This window comes from Leopardus geoffroyi, chromosome D2 (genome assembly GCF_018350155.1).
Source record: "Leopardus geoffroyi isolate Oge1 chromosome D2, O.geoffroyi_Oge1_pat1.0, whole genome shotgun sequence".
Lineage (NCBI taxonomy): Eukaryota > Metazoa > Chordata > Mammalia > Carnivora > Felidae > Leopardus > Leopardus geoffroyi.
In genome coordinates, this window is record NC_059334.1 from 72,009,139 (window position 1) to 72,034,315 (window position 25,177).

General features: G+C 46.2%; 1 protein-coding gene across 32 annotated transcripts in view; it reads right to left on the reverse strand.

Moving 5' to 3' along the window:
- The window catches only part of ABLIM1 (actin binding LIM protein 1), a 302,559-nt gene that overhangs the window by 163,766 nt on the left and 113,616 nt on the right, over positions 1-25,177 (reverse strand). Inside the window, exon 1 of one of the 32 annotated variants that reach the window (XM_045439035.1) lies at positions 2,394-3,011. The exons of 28 other annotated variants lie outside the window; for them this stretch is intronic. In XM_045439035.1, coding sequence (XP_045294991.1) covers positions 2,394-2,409 — 16 coding nt within the window. In that variant the 5' untranslated portion in view covers positions 2,410-3,011. Of the gene's footprint in view, positions 1-2,393; positions 3,012-25,177 lie in introns of those variants that run through there. 3 more of the 32 variants (XM_045439047.1, XM_045439051.1, XM_045439055.1) reach the window with 3 other exon arrangements.

A 25,177-nucleotide genomic window follows, 5' to 3' on the forward strand; every position in this document is an offset into this window, starting at 1 on the left:
ACAAAGGTTCAGGTCCCACCTCTGAGCACAAGCCAGTCTGTTTCAACTGTTGAGAATCTAGGATGGGCGGATACTAGGTAAGCTGTGCACGAGAAAATTACAGATGGAGACGCGGTGCTGCTTCAGAGGGGCTCGCCATCTAGCGAGAGAGCCAGCGGACGTCCACACACTGTCCTAAGTGCAGTCACCGCTCCACGCACGCCATCTGATGGAACACAGAGGATGAACCCTTGGTCCAATCACCCGCTGTGTGACCTTGAACAATTTCCTGACCCTTTCTGAACCCCCGTTTTCTCCTCTCCAGGATGAATGCCTGGACCACGTGCTCCCCTGTGCCCGTCTCACTTTAAAAGCCACGGTGGTAGCTTTCTTTCCACAGAATCTCTCGTGTACCTGCCCCACATCCTGCCTTCCTCCGTTGTTGGCTGAGGTTGGTGCAATTGGAGAGCTGGGAGGTGGCAGCACGGACTGGCACAGACCTCAAAATAAAAAAGGAACAGCCTTTAATCGGTGGCTAAGGGCAAAGATAGTACTCGTATGTGACCTCTCAGTGGCCCATCCCCACGTTCCAGTTAGAAAGTGGCTACTCACTTGTAAAGTGAGCATGAGCCCAGCCGATCAATCTGAGTTTGGGGACACCTGCAATGACTCAGAAAAGGAGTTTCTCTTTGGGGATCCCTGATCCATGGTTTAGAGCAGGTCTGGGGCTTTCCTGGGCTCTGTGGGAATGGAATCAAGAAGCAGCTTTTGTAATCCCCTTTCCCATCACCCACAAATTACTTATATTGGGGAAACAAACTCCAATCCATGAGCAACAGAGATCAGGGCTGGGATTATTCTAGTCGGGTGGAAGGTACAAACGGAGAACCCTGACCTTTATGAAATGTCAGCATCTGTTTATGCTACTCTGAAAGTTCCTGAAAACATCCCCCAAAGACAGGGAACATCATTAGAAGCATCTTTATTCACACCAAAACATTTCACTCGATTACCACCTCCTCAGTGAAAGACCAAAGCTAATTCAAGGGATTATTAAAGACACACAGGAGCAGAAAGGATAGAGCAGAACCACGTTTCTCTTTGTCCCCAGGTGCAGCCTTAGCACGGTTAGCTGTCATGATCCCATTTCTCCAGCCATCCGTTAGTATAACAAAACCAAACTGAGTTTCCAGCAACAAGAATCCATTTGCGTTTGGCGTGTTTACCTCAAAGTTACTCCGTGTAGGGGCTCTCAGTGAAAACGGATGCAGATACATCATTGAAATGGTTCAAGGAAGCCCCAAAAGAACAGACATCCGTGTTCACAGAGAAAGTCACGTCTCACAGCAAGAAAGCGTGGCAGAATAAATCCAAGCTTACCAAAGAGCAAAATTAAAGGGTGGTTACTCACATTTTAAAATCATGTGTTTAAGGTCCCTAAGACATATTATTAAGAGGGGGAAAAAAATCAAGTCACAGAAAAACGACAGAACGGTCCCGTTTTTATACTCCTTCTGACTATCTCTCTCCCTCTCTCTCTCTTTACCTCTCTAGAAGGATACACAATATTGACGAATGATAAGGGGGAATTGAGGTGGACAAGGTAGGGGCAAGCCGCTTCCGCTTTTCGCTCTCTATTCTCCTGTAGCATTTCACTTTCTTAAGATATATTTTAGGTATTAGTTGGATCATTAAAACCAAGGATTGCCGTGTTCTTTTTACATTTTTCAGATAAGCTAATAATTTAAACTAGAATTCAATTCTGAAAAATTTACAATTCAGGACCACACCCAGTTCAAAAAATAAGGCACACCTGCGCGGAGTGCCCCGCCTTCTCCCTTTTGACATTCTCCTCGCCACCTGATTTGCCACCTTTGAGAGCGCATCCTTCACAAAGGTGTTTGGAGGGGTGATCAGGGATACCGTGGGAATGCCAGGGGATTAAAACAGCACACCTGAGACCGTCCAAACAGCCCGCTTCTCTGCTCAGCCGGTCCCAGCTAGGCCGGGTCACGTCCCAACACGGCACAAATCTGGCAAAAGGACCCCTTCGTTACACATCGTCAGGAACTTATTGATTTGAGGGGGGCGGGTGGTGAGGAAGAGAATGAAGGCTCGCTAGGCTGGGGGGGGCAGGAAGGCAACTCTCAAACACAGCGGAACATTCAAGATGCAATTCCAAATCAAAAGAGACACACATTAAGGAGCTCAGCTGTACAAACACTCCAGAAATAGGATGCGCTTCAGACGCCGCGGCTAAATTAAAGGTTCTTAATGACTTCACAATACAGAGGGTCTCGCCCCAAGAATATGTCTGCCTGGCTTTCGACTGATCGTCCCCCATGAGGTGGCCGAGCCCCGCAGCACCATTGCAACTCCTGCAACCATGCACAGGGATCGATATTTATAATTACCTTTCTCCTTCACCATGGCAACCGGGTCCTCTGGCGAGCAGCGCCGAAAGAAACAGCAGTAAAGTCTGGGAGCTGGAGCGCTCCTGGGCGGACAGATCCGCGGTGCAGACGCTGCGAGGAAAAGCCCCCCGCATCCACTCGCGGGGTCTGGGGCTTCTTTCTAAAATCCCGCCCCCATCCCGGGGGGCCGAGCTCCCGCGCCCGCCCCGCGATCGCCGCCGAGTGGCGGCCGCGCCCAGCTCGGGGACTCTGCCCTTGAGCCGAAACCTCTCGCTACAGCAGCTGCTGCCGTAACAAATGCAAAATTCCACTGTCCTAATCTCTGGTCACTGACACCACTTTGCATTCCTCGCGCCCAAGCCCGGGAGAACGGGCAACAAAACGCTCCCTTCCCGGAGCCTGATAAATCATTGCCAGAAGAGGGGGGCCGAGGAACGGCCAAGGGACTGTTTCAATAAAACTAGTCAATTGTTAGCTCATTAGTTTCCTATCACCGCTGCTCCCTATTCTTATTCCGGCTTCGTTCGGACACACGGAATAAATAAAATTAACCGTAGTAGAAAAATCGAGAAATAATGCTAGTGACTCCAAGCTCATTTTCTTCAACTTTGGAGGCTCAACTATGAGTGAAGATTGGCCCTGGCGCTCCCCGCCCCCGCCGCCCCTCCAGGCCGGCTCCCCGCCCCCCCCCCTTGGTTTTCCTGAATGGGGGACAGAAGCCGGAGGGGATCGAGACAATGAGAGCCAGCCCGGGAAGAGGATCTTTCAGGATTCCGTTCCTTCCAGGATCATATTCAGGATCGAAGCAAAAATCTGACTTATCCAGTTAGGTAGGATTCCGACTTCCACCTTCTCTCTGCTTCATTAGCGTTTTCTGGACAAGCCCCTCGGATATGTGTATGCGAGCCGGAGGGACACTATCCGCAAAGTCGGCGGCAAACAGCCACACCCGCGCCCCTCAAGCCCCTGAGCCCGGCGCGCAGCCGCACTGGCTGCTGACAAGGCTTTGGATTTCTGACCCACGGGGTCACAGGTCAGTCTCCGAAGAGCAGGGGGCTTCTGGGTTCCCAAAGTCCACGCCCACCCCAATCCAGCACCTGTCTCCCGAACCCAGATCCTCCGGCCCCACCCCCAGCCCGGGCCCCACGTTACACATCTCCACCATGTGGGAGAAACGTGACGAGCAAGAGACAAAAAGGCAGACGCAGCCCCACTCGGGGAGAACAGCAGATGGCCAACACATCTTTCCCAACTGGAATGCACAGCCAGTATTAGACTGTATTTACTGCAAATATTGTAACGTGTTGGGTCTAAGAGAGCCAGGGTAACAGAAAGGAATGAAGTCAAGCAACCTGCCTGGGAGGTTGTTTATAGCCGACGTGAGGTTCAGTGGGGTGGGGAGGCCCTTTCCTGCTGGTTTTCTGATGGGTAACAGTAGCAGATCTCGAGCAGCTGTGACATTCCTACATCTGTGACTCAGGGCTTTACTATTAATAGCTTGAGTGTCTCAGCCGGGAAGGGCTAAGTCCCCTCCAACCCCTGAATCGTCTTTTCTACAAAACGTACTTTGCTCCCACTGCTCCCTGCCCCCGCTGCAGCCCCACGGGTCATGTTTTTCCTAAGTCAGCAGCCAGCTGGAGTCGAAGTGCTCCTTGAAGCAGCTTTACCAACCTCCATTCATACACAGGAGCCAAGCATTAGAGCAACGCCCCGCAAGTCTAGAGAGATGGGCGGGGCTCACGAGCGGTGCAGGGAGCAGGGGTTGACAGTCCCCAGTTTTCCTGCACTAAAACTTCACCTGTCTGCTCCTGCCCCTCTCCCCCCCAGTCACCCCCAGAGCTCGTAAAGAGACGCTGGCAAGCAAAATTAACCTCAGAGAAGTGGAGTTAGTTTGGTGCTGTGAGCCTAGCAGGTGAATTTATTTTATTGTATTTTTGCTGCATAGGCACCGAGGCACTTCTCTCCGAGGCTTTCATGTTATTCAGCTCAAAGCTAAGGGAACAGGGCTCTCTCATCCTTCTCCTTCCTTCTGCCGCTCACTCTGTCCCTCTCTCCCGATTGGAATGAGACAGAAAAACACCACTGGGTTTCTAGTCCAAATCCAATCCTACCTCAATGTTCCCGATATCGTAAATGCAATTAGTTCAACTTCTCTCTTACTCGGGATGACCATTTTTAATCCTGAGATTTATTAACCAAACTGGCCCCTATTACAGCTCCGAACCTTCCCGTATACCTCGGTGGATAAAGCGCACAGAAAACCTGACTTAGAAAGGCTCTCTGGCAGCTTTAGAGACTAAGCTAACAGAGTGACAGTTGGTGCCTATTCATTTTCAGAGAAGCCTTTCCTAAAGGAAAATACTACATAGTGGTTCAGAGAGATTCCCTCCCTCCTGCGTTTTCCATGGAAAGAATTTTCCTGCACCACAAAGTGAATGAGTCACCGGGCATTTAGTTGCTAAATAGCAGTCATAAGTTCCCCCCAACAATCAGGCACTGCTACTTTAGGATAAAAGCATCCACTGGGTACTTTTAAGATAACCAAAGAGGGTATTACTAAAGTTATTTTTGGAATGTGGGAGAGTAAAACTAAATTGTTTTTGTCTCCTTGCCTCTGGCCGACTGGTTAAGAGCTTAGAGAACAGAACCAAAGCCTGGATATTTTCTCCTTTACCAGTTGAAGCTACAAGCAGTGCAGCAAAATAAAATGCAAGAAAACTATGAAAAATGTAAGGTTCACAAGATGGAAGGCCCTTTTATTCTTATTTTTAGAGATGGTTTCCAAAGAACTTATCTCAATCTCATTCCACTCAAATGAGATAAGACTTCCTAATAACTGACACCAACCCAAGGTTTTATTTGTTGTTTTATTCACCCAAACTGACTCAGTGCTGTCTTCCTTTTTCATTCACTCACAAAATGAAGCAAGCATTGTCTACAAGCGACCAAAGGACAGCAACCATTTTGTGGGAGAGAAAAGCTATGCTAGCACACAGCCACTCTTGGCAAAAATACAAGAATGCATCATTTCAATAGAAGACACGCCAATCGAAAGGGAAATGTTGCAACCAGAAAACAGACAACCTGGCGGAGCCCTCTTCCTCGTTGTCCTCTCTCTTCAACAGAGCCACCGATTGCCTATTGCTTGGGCACCTGTACGGCGGGAATTTCAGGACCCCTCTGTGACTCCTGGACCCCAGGCTTCTAGGTATCGCACATCCCTCAACACATTAGGACCCACTGGCACAAGAGTGTGCAGAATCCTTTCTAGCAGAATCCAGCTGAAAGAAAACTCAAGATGGAGTTCCTTATTTGCTTTCTGTTTGATGTTGACATCGATCAACCTCACTGCAGACATTTATGGAGCACCGCCTGTGTGCCAGGTACAATGGGGCTGGCAGGTCAAACACAAGAGGAGAGAAACCACTGCTCTGGGGTTGCTTAACATCTAGTGGAGGAAATGCACACACACTAATATTCTCAATAAAATAAGGAAGGTGTTAAAGATAGAAGTAGGGTACAACGGCTTCCAGGCAGTGCTGAGCACCAACTGGGAGCCGGGAGAAGCTTCCAGAAAGAGTGAGAAGGCAAGCAAAAGCTGCCAAGTGAAGAAAGGGGGTAAGATCATTCATTCCAGGCAGAGGTAGCGGGGAGCAAGAAGACGTCAAGTAGCTCACTGCTCATGGAGAACAGGAAAAGGCTCAAGCTAGGGCTGGGATGGTAGTTCACAGAGGGCTCTGAATGCTGCACTAAGGAGGCTGGACCCTGGAATTGACGTGGTTACAGTCTCAAACCTGAGCTACCTGTTTCTTTCCAAATTAAGTTCAAAACACTTTCGCTTCATCTCAAAGTCTGCTGCGGTCTGTTTCCAACAATATTGCCCCCTTCCTCCAAATTAGGTGTGCGGGTGTATGCACATCCAGGGAATGTCTATGTTTACTAGTTTATTTAAATATTTCCCTGATAGAAATACAAATCAAAGCCACACTGAGATACCACCTCACACCGGTCAGAGTGGCTAAAATGAACAAATCGGGAGACCATAGATGCTGGAGAGGATGTGGAGAAACGGGAACCCTCTTGCACTGTTGGTGGGAATGCAAACTGGTGCAGCTGCTCTGGAAAACAGTGTGGAGTTTCTTCAAAAAATTGAAAACAGATCTACCCTATGACCCAGCAATAGCACTGCTAGGAATTTACCCAAGGGATACAGGAGTGCTGATGCATAGGGGCACTTGTACCCCAGTGTTTATAGCAGCACTTTCAACAATAGCCAAATTACGGAAAGAGCCTAAATGTCCATCAACTGATGAATGGGTAAAGAAGCTGTGGTTTATATACACAACGGAATACTACGTGGCAATGAGAAAGAATGAAATAATGGCCTTTTGTAGCAACGTGGATGGAACTGGAGAGTGTGATGCTAAGTGAAATAAGCCATACAGAGAAAGACAGATACCATATATTTTCACTCCTATGTGGATCCTGAGAAACTTAACAGAAGACCATGGGGGAGGGGAAGGAGACAAAAGTTACAAACAGAGAGGGAGGGAGGCAAACCATAAGAGACTCTTAAATACAGGGAACAAACTGAGGGTTGATGCGGGGTGAAGGAGAGGGGAAAGTGGGTGATGGGCATGGAGGAGGGCACCAGTTGGGATGAGCACTGGGTGTTGTATGGAAGCCAATTTGACAATAAACTATACTAAAAATGTATTTCCCTGATAAATAGAAGGAAACGGTAGCCATGTACATCTTACACACAGCATTTTAAGTAACTCGGACCATATGGGATTGTAGTGATGGCTTCATGTCCATGGCTTCATGTCACAGCCATGTAGGCTGTGAGCTCCATGAAGGCAAGTAGGGTTTCACATTTTTCTCCCTTCCCAAGGGTACACTCTGCAGGCCTCGGGGATAGAAATACTAGGGGTGCTTTGAATGTAAACACCAAGACATCTTGGTCCCCACCCAAGATCTGATGATTCAGATTCTCTGCAGAGGAGGCTGGAGCTATAGCCAGTTCTCTAAGTGACCGAGAATCACCACCCTAGCACGCTGGCCTGTAAAGCAGGCGAATGTGAGATGCACAAACACAGCTACACACCATGCTGCCGCATCTAAAGAGCAACAGCCCAGTTGGTTAAGCGTCCGACTTCGGCTCAGGTCACGATCTCACGGTTCATGAGTTCGAGCCCCGCGTCGGGCTCTGTGCTGACAGCTCGGAGCCTGGAGCCTGCTTTGGATTCCGTGTCTCCCTCTCTCTCTGCCTACCCCCCTCCCCCTGGAGCTCTGTCTCTTTCTCTCAAAAATAAATAAACATTAAAAACTAAATAAATAGCAACAGCGCAGTCAGTTAAGCATCAGACTCTCAATTTCAGCTCATGTCATGATCTTGTGGTTGGTGAGTTCGAGGCCCGCATTAGGCTCTGCACTGACAGTGAGGAGCCTACTTGGGATCCTCTCTCTCCCTCTCTCTCTCTCTCTCCCCCTACCCCCCCAACCCCCCGTGCTCTCTCTCTCAAAATAAATAAATAAAATAAACTTTAAAAAAATAAGTAAAAAATAAAAAGCAATGCCTCTTGGTTAGCTAAAATAACAGTCATCCGGACATTCACTGCTAACTGAATGGAAATTTATTGGAAGTGAGGATTCCAGAGTTTCTTATGGCCCGAGACAAATTCCTAAATGTCCAGGCCCTCTTGATCTTACTCTCATGTCCTCAACAGAGAATTCCTAGGATTTTTTCCATATGAATCTCACTGACTCGAGGCCCAGCAAAGTTCTTTTCCATGAATTCTTCAAGTCGAATTATTTCACATTTGCATGCAAAATTCCCCCCACTGTCCTTCTCAGAAGCCGATGTTGAATTTGGATCTGAGCAATAGTTTGCAGCTTAAGAAAAACTACTAAGGGGGCGCCTGGGTGGCGCAGTCGGTTAAGCGTCCGACTTCAGCCAGGTCATGATCTCGCGGTCCGTGAGTTCGAGCCCCGCGTCGGGCTCTGGGCTGATGGCTCAGAGCCTGGAGCCTGTTTCCGATTCTGTGTCTCCCTCTCTCTCTGCCCCTCCCCCGTTCATGCTCTGTCTCTCTCTGTCCCAAAAATAAATAAAAAATGTTGAAAAAAAAATTTAAAAAAAAAAGAAAAACTACTAAGGTATAAAGCTCCCTATAAATAATCCACTAAAGATATAAACTGCAGAGTGAGCATAAAACAAGCCATTTTCCTACGTGTGTCCTAGAACCTATTACCAGAAGTCACAGGATCTCTTGATAGTAAAAGCGTTTCGCGGAGGAGTTTAGCCTAATGGAGGCATGTGAGAAGTTCACAAGAAATACAGAAATAGGTCTGAATTACTTGGGAAAAGATCCCTCAAAAAAAAAAAAAAGGCAGTTTGTTTTTAGCTTTATCTTCTTTCCTTAATAGTTTCTAGGTAGAAATACAATGAGTGGGCAAGAACAATCCAGATGCTAGATCATCTAGAAATCCAATGGCTTCCCTAGCAACGTTCTCTTTTTTCTGGTACTTAGTGCCGCCAGCGCCCTGAGCTTGACTACATTGCAGTGAAGGATTTACATGTCTATTTTTGCAAAAGGCTCTGGGCTTTCTGAGGGAAGGGGTCACCTGTGAGTATCTGTATTCACGTAGTGACAGGAGCAAAGTAGGAACGCAATATTTGATGAATATTAAGAATAAATGGCCCTAGCTTATCATAGTAAGTCAAAATAAGCACTCATTTTATTTTTTTTTCAGTTTGATCATCAAATAGACTGATTTAGAAAATCTAACTGAAATACAATAAAAGTAAATTCAGTCTCATAGGTAAGTCAACCTAGCAGTTGCGTGAAAGATGCAAAGCCATAATTCACCTTGGAGAGAAAGCAAGCTGAAAAGAAATGTAACCAGGCAGTCGTCTTACCGAGTCCCGTTAGCAACCAGCCCTCGATATCACTTTTGTCACCATTTACAGAATGTTTGTAATGCGTCAGCCACCATTCTATCACCTCATTTAATCCTTGTAACAACTGGATGAGATTAATGTTATTACAGCCTCACACATGAGGGAAGAGATTTGTCAGAATCCAAAGCTTTGTCGGGCCTTCCCTTCCACAGAGGTGGTGAAAGAGGCTTTCCTTCCCCGTCCCAACCACACACACACACACATTTTTTTGAGTCAAGATGCTCTCAATGTACATTGACTTCTTTGGCATTTCCTTCAAACTTGGCACAATAGAAATGACGTTGCGTTTTGCCTTCTTTGTACAGAACAGTCTTCTCTTGATAGCTTATCCTTTGTTAGCTGGACTTCTTATGAGACAACCTGCTAGGTGAACAGCATCCTAACCTTGGCCCGGTGAGCTCATCCTTGGCTGGCCAGGGGAGCACGGCGTACCCAGATCCACATATCACGTCTTTATTTAAAAATTTTTTTAGGGGCGCCTGGGTGGCTCAGTCGGTTGAGCGGCCGACTTCGGCTCAGGTCACGATCTCGCGGTCCGTGAGTTCGAGCCCCGCGTCGGGCTCTGTGCTGACAGCTCGGAGCCCGGAGCCTGTTTTGGATTCTGTGTCTCCCTCTCTCTGACCTTCCCCCGTTCATGCTCTGTCTCTGTCTGTCTCAAAAATGAATACACATTAAAAAAATATTTTAATGTTTATTTATTTTTGAGAGACACAGAGCATGAGCGGGGGAGGGGCAGAGAGAGAGGGAGACACAGAATCCGAAGCAGGCTCCGGGCTCCGAGCTGTCAGCACAGAACCTGATGTGGGGCTGAAACCCACGAGCAGTGAGATCATGACCTGAGCCGAAGTCGGATGCTTAACCAACTGAGCCACCCAGGTGCCCCAACATATCACGCCTTTAAGGTATAATTCACTCACCCTGTGGAATCATTCTCAAGGACTAGCATTCCTATGGTTTCCGTAGAAAGAGAATTTTACAAATTTGTGGTGTGTGTGTGTGTGGGTGGGGTGGATCAGAGAATTTTTGCAGGGTTTACAAAGCCTACGTTTGCGCCCCACCCTTTGTTTCACCTTGCAACTCTAATTACTCCCTGGCACGCTCCCGGAAAACAACTTCTCTCTCATTCTCCCCAGACATCTCCGCCATCATCTGTGGGACAGGCCAAAGAAGGCACGCAAAGTGCACAGCCATTCGCGCATTTGCTGCCACCAAAAAGGGTGGCATTGTCAACCGACACACGCCTCAGTGGGTGTCTCCAGTTCTTGGTGCAAGGAGAGAAGGGGCCATGGGAACTACGGTGTAGGCAACACTAGAACACGTACAAAAACGTAGGCATTAGTTTCACGCATATGTAAGGGAAAACGAAGTCCTGAGGCAAACCTGCCCAAGGTTACACGGTTACTTAGAAATGGGTCAAGACTCCTGATGTCTTACCTCTCTCTACCCAGTGGTTAGTCTGCTATGTCACACTGGCCACATGGGCGGCCTGATCAGACACAGCCAGGGTTTGAATTCCAGCTCCGCCAGAGGCAGAGTAACCTTGGGCACAGGATTTTCTGTCTCCGGGTTTCAGCAGTCTCATCCGGGAATGGTAGTAATACGCTCCGCTTGTAAGGAGGTGAGAACAGGGCTGCTTCGAGGGCACGCGGCCTGTGCAATTACACAGGGCCCGGGCTCAGAAGGGCCCTCCATTTGGTGTGATGCTTTGATCGCATCACACTGATGTCTGTAATAATTTTATCTCTGAACTTGTGTTTTATAGGTGACATCCACTGGGAGAGTGGAGCATGTGTGTGAGCAGAAGAGACAGATGCAGAATGGTAATGCCATTCCTTTGCATGTGGTGTTTGCAGGGCTCCATGAGTACAGAACTCCAGGGAACCAAGGTTCATGCTGGGAGCTCACGGAGACTCCAGGCGATGGCAAGGTAAGGGTGTTACACCCACCACCGAATAACCAGGGGTGCTGAGAGGTCAGTCTCCATCCAGATCGGAACACTCACTTAAAGTGCGGAAAGAAGGCAACGGTGAATGGTCTTCTGGAAAACAATCAACCAAGGAACCCTATCTTATCCTTTCCGACTTCTGTTGCCTGTGTTAGCCAACCATTTACTGAACATGATGACATCAAACAAAGGGAAAGGTAGGACGACCCATTTCCTCCTTCCCTCCATCAACAAGCCAAAGACAGAGAGCGCTGGGACGTGCATGCATCACGAAGCAAAAGAAAAAACAGCTGAGTTAGTTGTGTGCAGAATTCCCGCTCTTCTTTAAAGAATGAAATGCATGTGTGTCTACGACCTACGAGATATAAATTGTGTATCTTCGGTGATTCTACCTCATATTCGATGCTCTCCTACTTGCATTTAAAACAGGCACTGCACAATATGAACATGAAAGGTCCAATTCATGTTAATACTATAAAATTTCACACGGGACATTAACTAGCAAAGGAAAACACTATGCCAAGGTGAGAGAGAGGGTGTGAAATAAGGGAAAAGGCTTTATATTTTGGTCCCTTTAATGGGACTTTATTCCTGCACTTTATACAAGGGGCCCCACGTTTTCCTTTTGCACCGGGCTCTGCAAATTCTGTGCTCGGCTCGGGGTGAGGATTAGGGACACGAGACAGAAGAGCCCTGCGCTGAGACCCACAATGAGAAAAGGCAGTAACGAATGTTATTGTTTAGTTTCTCATTGCCTCCTCGATTGACAACAAAATAGGATAGGCTTGAAAACTGTAAAATTCCAGTTTTCAAAACCATTTTAGGATATCAGGAGCCTTTTGAAAACCTCAAATCTGGGGGATTTAACTTACAACGCCCTGAAGGACTTTAGTACCTCCTGATCCCTCGGTATATGACCTTTGCTGCCAAATGAGACAAGGCATGTGATGCCAACCATTAAAGAAAGAATGGGCATCGATGTGAGGAATCCTCCCAGGAAGACAAAATTACTCTCCTCAGCCCATGCACTCATTCAGCAAGTATTTATTGAATGCTTCCTAAGGGTCAGTGCCTGTTCTAGGAGCTGGGATATCACAGTGAACAAACCAGAAATCTTTGCTGGATGGAGTTTACATTCTAGTTGAGGAGGGGGAGGGGGGCTGATATAATAAAACATATACGCAAAAAATATATATAGGATATAAGTGATAAGAACTATGGGAAAAAATCAAGACTAGGGGATAACGTGTTGGGGAAAGGAATTGGGGTTCCAAGTGGGTGGCCTAGGAAAGCCTCTTTGAGAAAGTACCATTTGAATAAGCTGACATAGGTAGGAGTGTAAGCAAAGTGTCATCTGAGAAAAGAGCATCTCAGACAGAGTGAACAATAAGCCCAAAGGCCATAAGGTAGAGCTCACCTGGTACGTTCAAGGCACTGAGGAGGCCAGCGAGGCTGGAGGCAGGGACCTTACAAGGAACTTGGGCTTTAAATGTGAGTGAGGTGGAAAGACCTGGAGGGTTTGGTCAGAGAAAGTTGTACTGTCGACTGGTCATTTCCTGGCCAGGATGCTCCCGGCTTCTGTGTGGTAACCAGAGTAAAGCAGAGTGGGCACAGATGTAGAATGTTGAATTTGTGCGTGAGATTAAAAAAAGAGCTTAAGAGTGAGAGGGTGATACGATACAATGAGATGAAGGAAAAGATTATAGAAATAAGGAATGAAAACTGAGGACCAAGAGAGTATCAATAGCAATGAATGAAACACTGAAGAACAGAACAGACACTGATAAAATATCTAATTCCTAGCCTAGGAAAAAACTTGAAACGATCTCAACGGATGCAGAACAAAGCATCTAAAACCAAGAGAGAAAACCAATAGATGTTCGAAATAAAGGAAGACTTAAAAAGGAAACCAAAACTTTATGTCCTAGATGTGCACGTAAGAAGCAGAGGCTATATTCAAAGATGAACCCACCAGGACTTCCTGGAAATGAAAATAGGTATGAAATGGCAGACTTAAAGAGTACAGACATAATATTTTGGCAAAATTTGATACAGAATGCGAAGTCCAAGTCCTAGCCCAAGCTTCTGAACTTCCAAGGGTATCATTCTCCATTCATCCAGGCAGAAAGAAACCTACAGAAAGAGAAAAGGTTGGGCTCACCTCAGATGTCTCAACGGCAACAGGGATGTGTAGAAGACCAGGGGGCAACACCTGGAAATCTTGAAGAAAGAAGGTGTGTATCCCAAGTACCTTCCACGCAGCCAAAATGTTCAGACAGAAAGGCAATGGGTAAAACCATCACAGACACAGAGGTGCTCAGGAGATACAACACCACACAACCTTCTTGAGCAAACAGCTTGACCACAACACCTCGCCAATTGAGAGATGAGTCCAAATAAACTCAGGGGTGCAGGTATTGTAGTAAAAGGACTGGCAGTGAGAAGGAAGTTCTAAGGGAGGTGACAAGGGCGCCCAGGCGGTTCAGTCGGTTGAGCATCCGTCCGACCTCAGCTCAGGTCATGCTCTTCTGGCTCGTGGGTTCCAACGCCGCGTCGGCGGGCTTTGCGCTGACAGCTCAGAGCCTGGAGCCTGCTTTGGATTCTGTGCCTCCAACTCTCTCTGCCCCTCCCCACTTGCTCTGTCTCTCTCTCTCTCTCAAAAATAAATAAATGTTTAAAAAGAAAAAGAAAAGAAAAGAGAGATGGCATGCCTTTTGCCTTTTTACTGATTTCCCCCCCCCCCAGATTATTAGCCCAAGAACCGAAATTATTGCCAATTTATTTATATCTAGGATGTCCATAGCATCTTTCCTCCAGAAAGATGACAAAGGATAGCCACGTGGGGTTTTATTTTATCTTTCTAGTTATTTAGCCTACAAATTCATGAAAATGCCATGAAATTCCTCATGACAAGACTTTTATTTGTCAACATATGTCCAGGTGTTAATGCTATGCCTTGGGGGACCTTGCCCTATCCATTCCCCTTCTGTTCCCATTCTCCCCCTCTTTTGAATAGGCACTGAGCCATATGACTTCTCACCTTGGCCATGGCTGACTGGATTATTAGTAGACTCTGGATGGGCAGGGGCAGGGGAGGGGAGTGGGATTGGGAAACCCATATATCAGCCGGCCAAACACTTACAATTTATATTCTGTCTGGAAAAAGATGAGCCGGGGGACACCCGGGTGGCTCAGTTGGTTAAGCATCCGACTCTTGATTTCAGCTCAGGTCATGATCTCACAGATCTATGCTCAGCCTGGAGCCTGCTTTGGAGTCTCTCTCTCTCTGCCCCTCCCCCACTCACACATGCACTCTCTCGCTCTCTCAAAATAAATAAACCTTAAAAAAAAAAAAGAAAAGAAAAAGATGAGCTGGGCCAACTGGGTTTTCACTCTTGGGAATCTGTGCTAAGAGATATATAGAAAAGTTCCAATTAGAGGTGGGTACTTGCATTGAAAGGTCAAGTAAGGCCAGGCCAAGGGTACACATCGCAGAACCATGTGAATACCAAAATTCTGAGGGGTAGAGCATCAGAGGAAGCCAACTGGGAGGGAGGAGAAAAGGACATTTCCCAAAACTCAGCTGCTGGTCCTGGAGGGGACTGGAACTTTATACTTCTGAGACCTGGCTGTTCAGCTTTCCCGGGTTCCTATGAAACTTCTTTCTGTTCTTAGACATATACATTCTCTCCTTTTTTGTTTTGCTCATTTCTCTTTGGCATTCACTTCTACAATTCAAACCCAGTTACTAGAAACATCTCAGTGATTTAATGCCCCTGGAAGCAGCTTTCAACAGATGACACATGGGGATAGTCAGCGGACTGTCTCTGAGGTATGTTCTGCACTTATCGCCCCAAGTTCCCAAGTAGTTCAGCTTTGGCTGCCCACACTGGTTAGTAGTTTGATAATTCACCTTTTATTACCTTTACTCCCCTACGAGTGTTTCCTGAGATCACCTTCTTTTTTTTTAATGCTTATTTATTTACTGTGTGTATATATATATATATATAGAGAGAGAGAGAGAGAGAGAGAGGGAGAGAGGGAGAGAGAGAGAGAGGGGGGAGAGGGAACATGAAGGGGGGCGAAAGGACAGAGAGTGAGGGAGACAGAGAATCCCAAGCAGGGCTCGTGACTGATGCAGGGCTCAAACTCATGAACCATGAGATCATGACCTGAGCCAAAATCAGGAGTCAGACACTTAACTGACTGAGCCACCCAGGCGCCCCTCTTGGGATCCCCTTCTAAATAGATACCTTGTCCTCAAATTCTTGTCTCAGGGTCTGCTTTTAGTGGAGCTCAAAACAAAAGAGAATTTAAGTTATCCATTTCATCTTTTATGGTTAATAAAAAAAAAATTGTCTCGATCCTCCGATCATTTTCAACTAGTCCTTTACTTTAAATCAGAGACAACTTCTAAATAAAACAATACCCTGAAGTAACCAGATATGCCCATCAGGGAGAACATATTTTTTTTTTTCTTAAGAGAATCAATGATGAATTGGGTCATTTTGTTGTACAGACATAATGGAATTTGTATGCCCACACACTGTGCTAATGCGTCTCTTCCTTTAAAATATGTAAATGAACCTACTCGGATGAACTCTGGTAACAACTGCCTCATAAACAAATATGACCCCAAATTTCCGTTAAGCCTGCAATTGTGTTTTAGGGGGAAGGATGTGATTTATAACCTTTATCAACTTCTAGAGAAATGAGTCATTTCGTAATGATGTCCTATTATATTTACATTTTTCCATGAGCTCTCTTTAAAAATTTCTAAACAGCTGCACATTTCTACAATCCAACCAAAGTTTGTGCTGGTATTATATGCCATGTGTCAAGTTGGCTGTGTTTCTGAAAGAGGTATACAAAGTCGTTTTATTCCCTTCCTCCCTTCTCACTGCTCCCCAGCTAGACAAAAAACACTCTGCGTATATATTGGATTTCTTAGGGTTTGAGAAGACTAGAAGGGAGGACAGGAAGAGAAACATTTAGAACTTAAATTCTTCTTGCTTTTGGATCTGGATCACACAATACAGTTTTTCCCTTCCTAAATAAAATATACTAAGAGTGCTGAACATTTACCAGTATGCTTCACTGGCTATTGCAGTTGTACCCAGAAAAAAGCAGTAAGCCTCACGAGTAGCATTAAACCATAGCATCCTGCGATTGAAAGCAAAGCGAGCAAAAATTGGGGAATAATGAGGAGAAATAAGTTAGAGTTGACTTGTTAATTATGCTAACAAATATTTACCGAGCATCTGTAATATGCGTAACATCACCTCTGAGGGACTGAAAGAGGCGTACAGATCAAGGATGCCTAGATTAAGCCCTCAGTGAGCTCACATTCTACTAGGCAAATAGCACAAGTACATAAATAACTCTAAAAAGAGGTTAGCAAGGGGCTGGAATCAGAAAGACTGAGAAAATGCTACAAATGCCGCACTGAGCTCAACATCTCACCAGCTGCTACACACAGAAAATCAATTAGACCACTCCCGGTACCTAGATAAAGAAGCTAACCAAAAATGTGTTGGAACCAGCTGCTTATATCCTCTTGAAACGCTTAAAATAGACCAACTGAACCATGATCTATGCTAGATCACGTTCAGCCGATAGTATTACTAAACAAATTAACAGCACCTAGTATTTCTGTCAAGGATAATACTGGACCAATTGATGACCTCAACAATTAGGCAGTTATTTATTAAGCAGCCTGTACCTCTGCAGTAGCTGGCTACCAAGTGATTTACAGAGATTGACTGTACCCTTCAAGGACAAGTCTGGCCCGAGGAAAAGATAACAGATGAATGTACCCAGCTACATACTAGAATCACATGATAGCACTTCAGGGAAAATGGTGATAGGAAACAGAACTGGGGATTGTCCCACAAGAGGAGCAAATGTTAAACGCCCTGGAATATTCTGGTGATGTCAAAAATGACCTTAGAAAATGATCTGGGTTGTCATGGACAGAAAGGGAGGAGGAAGGGTGCTGGCAGTGGCCCCAAGTACTTGGCGTTTCTTCCCAAGCTTATCTTTTTCCCATAGGGACTCATTCTATGTCATGAGAATTCTCCCTCTCCGCTTGGCCGTACGCAGACCTTTGTGAGCTGGATTTTTCTGGGCACCGTGAGTCAGACCATCTCTGACGTCCTCTGATCCATTTCAGTTGCTATCTATGGCTACAGAACTTAGATGAGGAAAGCTCTCTACTCTAAACAGCAACCAAACAAAACTTGGGGGCACCTGCAGAATAAAGAAACCAGAGAATTAATGTCTCAGAGCAAAGATCCTACCTACCTGTGCGTCATGTGTCTGTAGACCCTTAAGTGGTAGGGATATAAGGGGTTTTGAAGGTCAAGACATGGGATGTAAACAGACATGAATGTCCACATGAGATTTTTTATTGTAGTGAAAACTGGTTATTCCACTTTTGGGGAAGAGCTTTGACTTCATTTAGAATTGTATTAAGTGGAATTTTAATGCAAAACAGTGCAGTCACTGGGGAAAGTGGTTTGACAGGTCCTCAAAAAGTTAAACATATAGTGACCATATGACCCAACAATCCCACTATTAGGGACATACCCAAGAGAATTGAAAGCATATGTCCAGGGGTGCCTGGGTGGCTCAATCAGTTAAGCATCCAACTCTTGGTTTTGGCCTAGATCATGATCTCACAGTTTGTGGGTTCGAGCCCCACATGAGGCTACTTGCTGACAGTGCAGAGCCTGCTTGGGATTCTCTCTCTACCTCTCTCTGCCCCTCCCTCACTCACACGTGTGTGTGTGTGTGTGTGTGTGTGTGTGTGTGTGTACGTGCTCTCTCCCTCAAAATAAATATTAAAAAAAAAAGAAAACATATGTCCATATAAAAACTTGTACTTATGTGTTCACAGCAGATTCATAATACCCAAAAAGCAGAAACTCAAATGTCCATCATCTGATAAATACATAAGCAAAATGTGGTATATCCGTATAATGAAATATTATTTGGCCACAAAAAGGAATGAAATACTGACACCTGCCACAACATGGATCAACCGTGGACACATGATGCTGAGTGAAAGAAGCCAGACACAGGAGGCCACGTGTTGTGTGATTCCAATTATATGAAATTCCAGAAGAGGCAAGTCCACAGAGACAGAAAGTAGATCGGTAACCGCCGGGGTCTGGAGAGTGCTGACAACAGGGTGTGACTCCTAATGGATATAGAGTTGTTTTAGGGGTGATAAAAATGTCCTGGGATTAGGCAGGAGTAATGGTTACACAACGCTCTGAATATCCTAAACAAGCCACAGAATTGTCTGTGTTAAAATGGTCTGTTTTCATGGCGTGCGAATTATACCCGAATTTTTCAAATGTATGAAATGTACTAAGCACTGTGTTATACACTGGAGAAATGAGGCCATGTTCCTGCCTATAAGAGCCTTACTACCTGGTAGGGAGAGACACGTACACACATAACCATCTGCGAATGAGCACCTGCGTGGTACAGGAAGTGCCCCCAAAGGGGGGAGGTCTTATATGACAGACCTGAGAAAGTCGTTTCACTTCTCTGAGCCTCAATCTCCCAGGCCCTTAAGAGGGTGTTGATATTAGAGTTTTATTTCTACCTGTAAGAGGCGCCTGGGTGGCTCAATCGGTTAAGCGTCTGACTCTTGATTTCAGCTCAGGTCATGATCCCGGGGTCGTGGGTTTTGGGCCCTGTGACTGGCTTCACGCTGAGTGTGGAACATGCTTAAAATTCTCTCTCTCTCTCTCTCTCTCTCTCTCTCTCTCTCTCTCTCTCTCTCCCCACTCTCGGTTCCCCCCTCGTGTGCCCATGCTCACTCTCTCTCTCTCAAAAAAAAAAAAAGCATCTAGAATTCTAAGGCACACCAGAGTCCATCTAGAATTCTAACATATTTAAATTTGAAGGTCCCATGAATTCTGATTTTGCAAAGGATTCCTCTACTGCATTCTGTGTGGTGTCTTCCCAAGGCTGACAAAGGAGGCCTCGCTCTCCCGGCTATCTCTGCATCCTAACAGCACGCAACTATGCTACCTTCGCACTGGCAGCCTTCATCATGCATTCCAAGGACAGAGTCACTCCTCGGTTTGTCTACCTGTCTACTCTAATGAATAACACATCATCTCCCATTGCTTTCCCATTGGCAGCTTTGGTCTTGCATCCCGGGGCCATTCCAGACTCATGTCTGACTCACTAAGTTAACAGCAGTCTATAATCCTAAGCACTGGGCTATACCCCACAATCATTAGGATCGAATGATGCTAACTCAGGGGTTTCTGTGAAGGTAGGCCACTCTTAGTAAGAACCTTTTTTAAAAGTTTTTTAAAGCCAGGATAAAAACAAATTTTTTTAAAGTCAGTATGAAAACAATGCCAGACAATAAATTTAAACAGACTGCCTTATCCTCTGACTTTAAATAAGATTCGTTTTTAAGTACATATAATTAAAATTAATGGAGCATTTCAGCATATTTAGTGACTCACGGAAGTAAATTAGATGAGAACATCTCCTGTGAAAATAGCTACTTGTCCACATTCCTGAACATGAATGAATGAATGAATGAATGAATGAATGACAAAGAAACAAAAAACAAAAAGGCTGGACCAAGCAGCGTCAGGCAGGGTAACTAAGTGAAAGATGTCCTCGATTTTTTTTCTTAGCACTTTCATACTACTGAGATGTTTCCCTTCTGTTCATATTTTGGGTATATCTTTTCTATTTTCCAGCTCAAATCCTATCTCCTCTTGCCCAGGCCACCCCAGGCCCGAGTTACTTTTCCTTCCTTTGACAACGAGTAGTATTTATTACCTTACCATTTATTTGGCTTCTCACACTTTTGGGGTTGAGAGACACAGAAAAGGGGGCAACACTGATTGAGAACCTGCTGGTATATTTTCTTCTTCTATGTTTATATTTTCTTTTAGTCTTCATAATATTACTGTAATGTAGGCAGGATCATCACATTTGCCACGTGATAAAGCCAAGGCTCAGAGATACTAAGTAACATGCGGTCGCACATCTCATGAGGAGCAGTGCTGGACTTTGAACTTGGCCGGGCAGTCTGACCCCACAGCCCGTCATTCGCAGCCACTGCACCACAGAGCCTCAGCTACTTGAAGGCAGGGAGACAATTTTATGCCCCTTGTGTTCGAACGCAGTGATCTGATTTCGGCAAACGTTCATTCATTCGTTTACTTGTACACTTACGGGCTCTTCTCTGCCAGGTACTATAATAAAATGAAAATATGAATGTGGATCTCTCCCCACCCTCGGTGAGGAACTCACAGCACATTAGAAGAGAGGCTTGTAAATAGGCAACGCTAGCAGAAATCCACACAGGATGCCATGGCAGCGCAGAGGGCGATGAGGCCAGAAGGAAGACAAACCTGCCCAGGGGAGGAAAAGCTTAAGCCCAATCTTGCTGGAGATTCCGAGGTACCAGGAAAGTTACGCCAGGCAGCAGAGCAGCACGTGCAGAGAGAGGCCGACAGGGAAAGGGGCCTTCAAACATCTGTGACAAGGATGTCTGATGTGGGCGTTTGGGGGTTAATGGTTGGACGCGATAGAAAGGCAGGGCCTGACCGTCAAGAGCTTAAAACTATGATTCTGGGAAATAGAATTAAACTAATGCAATAGGAAGCCTTGGGAGGCTAACAGGGGTCATTGAGAACTGTAGATCAAAGAAAGCTTTACTATACAGTAAAGACTGGAAATCTCCAGTCTCCTTCGGTGCCTTCCCGAGACAGAAGAAACTGTCCACCATCCATCATTTCCATCTCCAAAAGAATAAAAATCAAAGTAAGCCTGCTGTTGTAAGGGAACCACATCCCATCATCAAACTGGACGTGGCCCTGGTGGCCCGGGGTGCCAGAGGAATTGAGGCCAGCTCCTGGAGAGCACCAGATTCCTGTCAGTATTTTGTGTTCAGGACAGCCCCTTGTCAAAGCCGCCAGTCAGGAGAGCAGGGCTGAAGGGAGGAAGGAGATGTGCTTTCTTGCAGTATGTCTCGGGATACATTTTTTTCATGGCCAGGTCAAACACTTCTCTCAAATTGAAGGGAGGGTCTTTACAAATGAGTCTGAGGTTTGCAAAGTATTAAAAAAAAAAAAAAAACATTTTCCCAACATGGTGCCTCAGTATCACCAGGAAGATACAACTGAAAAGCTCTATAGAGTCTCGCGGGATATCTCCTTGAACTAGACAACAAAGTCCCTCAATACCTAAGCCCTTCCCCTGGCCATTTGACATACATGTCTGACCTATGGGGTTGGGATTAGTGACAGTAAATGGAGTGAGAAAGGGACACAAAAAGAAATGTTACAGAATCATAGTATTCTATGCCATGGTCAGTTTGAAAACAGGTTGATATCACTTTAAGAAACAAGAGTGTGCAAACACCCAGGAGGTTCTCTCAGTCATGCGAGTGTTTGAGTCTTGGGGAGACCATCCCAAGTGAAGACAGCCCCTAGGGCTCTAGTAAACATAATGAGGGGAACACAGCAGGTGCTTGAACCAAAGCAAAAACACCTTTCTATCTTCAGGGATACGAATTATTTTTCTGGGGAGAGGACTGCCAAGTCTACTTTGGTCCCTGGTCTCCAGTCCAGAACATTCTGCTTTGGGATTTGGACTCAGCTGACAACATAATCACTGAACCCTTTCCAGATATCCTTAGGGCTTTTGAAAACAGTGCCAGTCTCTTCCTGTTTGTCAAGAAGATACTTGCCCTAAATATGCTCTTTCATTTTTACCAGACGCGGTAGCTCAGAGAGACAGAAAGAAACACAGGTTTGGGGCGCCCGGGTGGCTCAGTTGGTTGAGCGTCCGACTTCGGCTCAGGCCAGGATCTCGCGGTTCGTGGGTTGCAACCCCGCGTCGGGCTCTGCGCTGACAGCTCAGAGCCCGGAACGGGCTCCGGATTCTGTGTCTCCCTCTCTTTCCCTGCCCCTCCCCCACTCATGCTCTGTCTCTCAAAATTAAATAAATGTTAAAAAAAATTTTTTTTCAAGAAAGAAACACAGTTTCAAAAACTTCTCTAAGTTCCTACAGGAAAAGAAAGAGAAAAACCCACACAGATAGCTTGTATTTGTGAACCAGGGAAAAGAAATATTTCCTAATTTTCCTGGGAAAAACAATTTATTTTATAAGAAAGTCATCACATTTGAGTTGCTACAGTACTTAGTCGGCCCTACCAGAAACAAATTTTAAGAGCGCTGAAACTCACCAGATCTCATGGATGATCTGTCCTCAGGCTCATAGGGCTGAGGCCACGCAGTAAAATGAGTAAGACCCCAAACTTGGGTATCAAGTCCAAGTCTAGCTCTTCCATTCACTACCTCTGTTGACTTTCAGCAGGCTTCTTTTCACATCAGATGCCTTGGATTCCCCACCTATAAAGTGAGGATAAAAGCAGTACTCCCTTTGTTGCGTTATTATGAATACTTAATGAGGAACCATTATAAAGCGATTGGCACAGTGCCTGAGATCTAGCAGGCCCTCAGTGAAGGATAGCTTCATTCATTCTTCTAGAATCTTTGTTGATGATCAGAGAGAGAGAGAGAGAGTCATATCCACATGCAGAAGCTATTTTGCACATTCACTTGTATGTTTGTTTTGTTGCCATGTCCCATCTTTGGACCAATTCCCTCCCTGCTCTTAAATGGACAAAACAGCTCCTTGCCTACTGACTTCCAAGGCTTGTTTTGAGCGCGACAAAGGCAAGATACACGTAGGGACACTTTGAAGAGCATGGAGCCCTGTACAACTCAAAGTAGGAGTTGAGGGGCACTCGGGTGGCTCAATCGGTTAAGCGCTCGGCTTCGGCTCAGGTCATGATCTCGCCATGTGTTCGTGAGTTCGAGCCCTGCATCGGGCCCTGTGCTGACAGCTCGGAGCCGGGAGCCTGCTTCAGAGTCTGTGTCTCCCTCTCTCTGCCCCTCCCTCACTTGCACTCTGTCTCTTTCTCTGTGTCTCTCAAAAATAAATAATAGTTGAGCACCAGACAACAACAGGATGCTGTAGCCTCTTGAGGTCTTTCTGGCAGCTGCAGAAGGCCTTTGCCAAATACCCCGAGCATCCTGCCGGGAGCTGCTTGCTTCTGAGCACTTGGCTTTGGTAATACTGCTAATACATGGCTGCAGGAGGGGGCACTTCCTCCAAGCACCTGTCCTAGACGGGATATTCTGAGCACACATGGTGGCTTCTTGGGAATCTCACCTCATGTACTGCCCTGGGCCCCACCAGCACGAAGTCTGGGCCTTTATTCCTTCACAGCGGTGGAAGACAAACAATAGCAATTATTTTTTAAATAACAAACTATTTTATCGATTATCGTAGCTAAAATTTAGTGGATGCTTCTATGTGCCACGATACCACACACCTGGGAGATGCATGTGCTCACTGAATCCCCATAATCAACATTGCCCTTAGACCCGGCCCCTGGTCCCAAACCTCACCTCCCTCAAAAATGTCTAAGTCCCCTTCTGGTGCCTGGGATCAGCTAGGGCCAGCAGTGCTCTTTGGAGCTCTCGCTGATGATCCTCTCTGTCTCTCCTGTCTTGTGCAGGGGGGAGTGGGGGTGGGGGTTGACCAGATGCCCTGGGGGCATCTGGAGGAGCTCCCAGAGAACCCCTAGGACTCCTGTCAATGGGATTATCATAGGGGCCTGGAGCTGACTTGATTCCAGGAAGGGATTTTGATGAGTGATCACTCCTTCAGGCTGGCATGATATTACTTTCCCATGATTGAACAAGATCAGGCTGTTGACACATTGATTTGCGGGTGACTCAGAGTGTTCATGTACACAGGGGCTCCACAAAACACTATTTGCCCAGGGACTCATATACCCTAGAGGCGGGCCTCCTCACAGCATTCAGAAGGTATGCATTCTTCCTTCTAAAATAGGGAAACTGTGACTTAGAGACACTAATTTCCCCAAATAACACATTTAGTAAGTTGAAGAGCTGGGATTGAAATTCTCGAAGGTCCAACTCCAAAGCCACACACTAAACCGATCCCCCAGATTTCCTTATCTGCCTTCACTAAGATATAGATATCCCAATGATGGTTATTCTTTCCTCTACCCAGGGCTCTCTCTGATACGGTTTGTTCTCTTGCTCCCATGTCATCGAACCTGCTGACAAGCAACTGTCCAGCACGCTCTCACTCAACCACAGTTTACTGGTCTCCCCTTGACTTCCCGCCTTCTCCCACCAGCAGACCTTATCTCTTTCATGGGCATCAACAGCTCATTCCAAATTCCGATTCCAATCTCTTTCAGGGGACGCATTCAGTAGAAGCACCAAACAACGTTCACAATACAGTATTAGCTCCGAGAGAAACCTACATGTTTCGTTTTTATCCTTGGCTGTGGAATAGACGGGGTTTTTCCCTCGGTAGAGGGATTTGGGTATCTGCCAGCGTGGAGGTGTGATATCTTGCAGTTCAGGGCACCTCTCTCAGCCTGAACTGCAAGAGGTGTGGTCCGCTGGTTCTGAATAAAGTCCTTCTAGGGCAGCTAATGAGGTGGCTGGGAACAGAGGTCATGGTTTCTCCACCCCCGCTTAGGCTCCCCTGAAAACGATGAAGTGGAGAATGAGAGAACCAAGGAACCATCCCGTCAGCATCTGTCAGGTCCCCACACGGTCCTGCCTTAGTGCTGATCTGCTGGCCACTCCTCCCCATCCCAGCCAACACTGAGTATAGCCACCGTGAAATGCCACTGCATCCCCACTAGGATGGGTAGAATCACAAGTCAGATAATTACAAGTGCTGGCAAGGATGGGGAGAAGTTGCAGCCATCATATGCTGCCGGTAAGAATGTAAAGTGGTGTAGCTGCTTTGGAAAACAGCCCGGAAGTTCCTCAG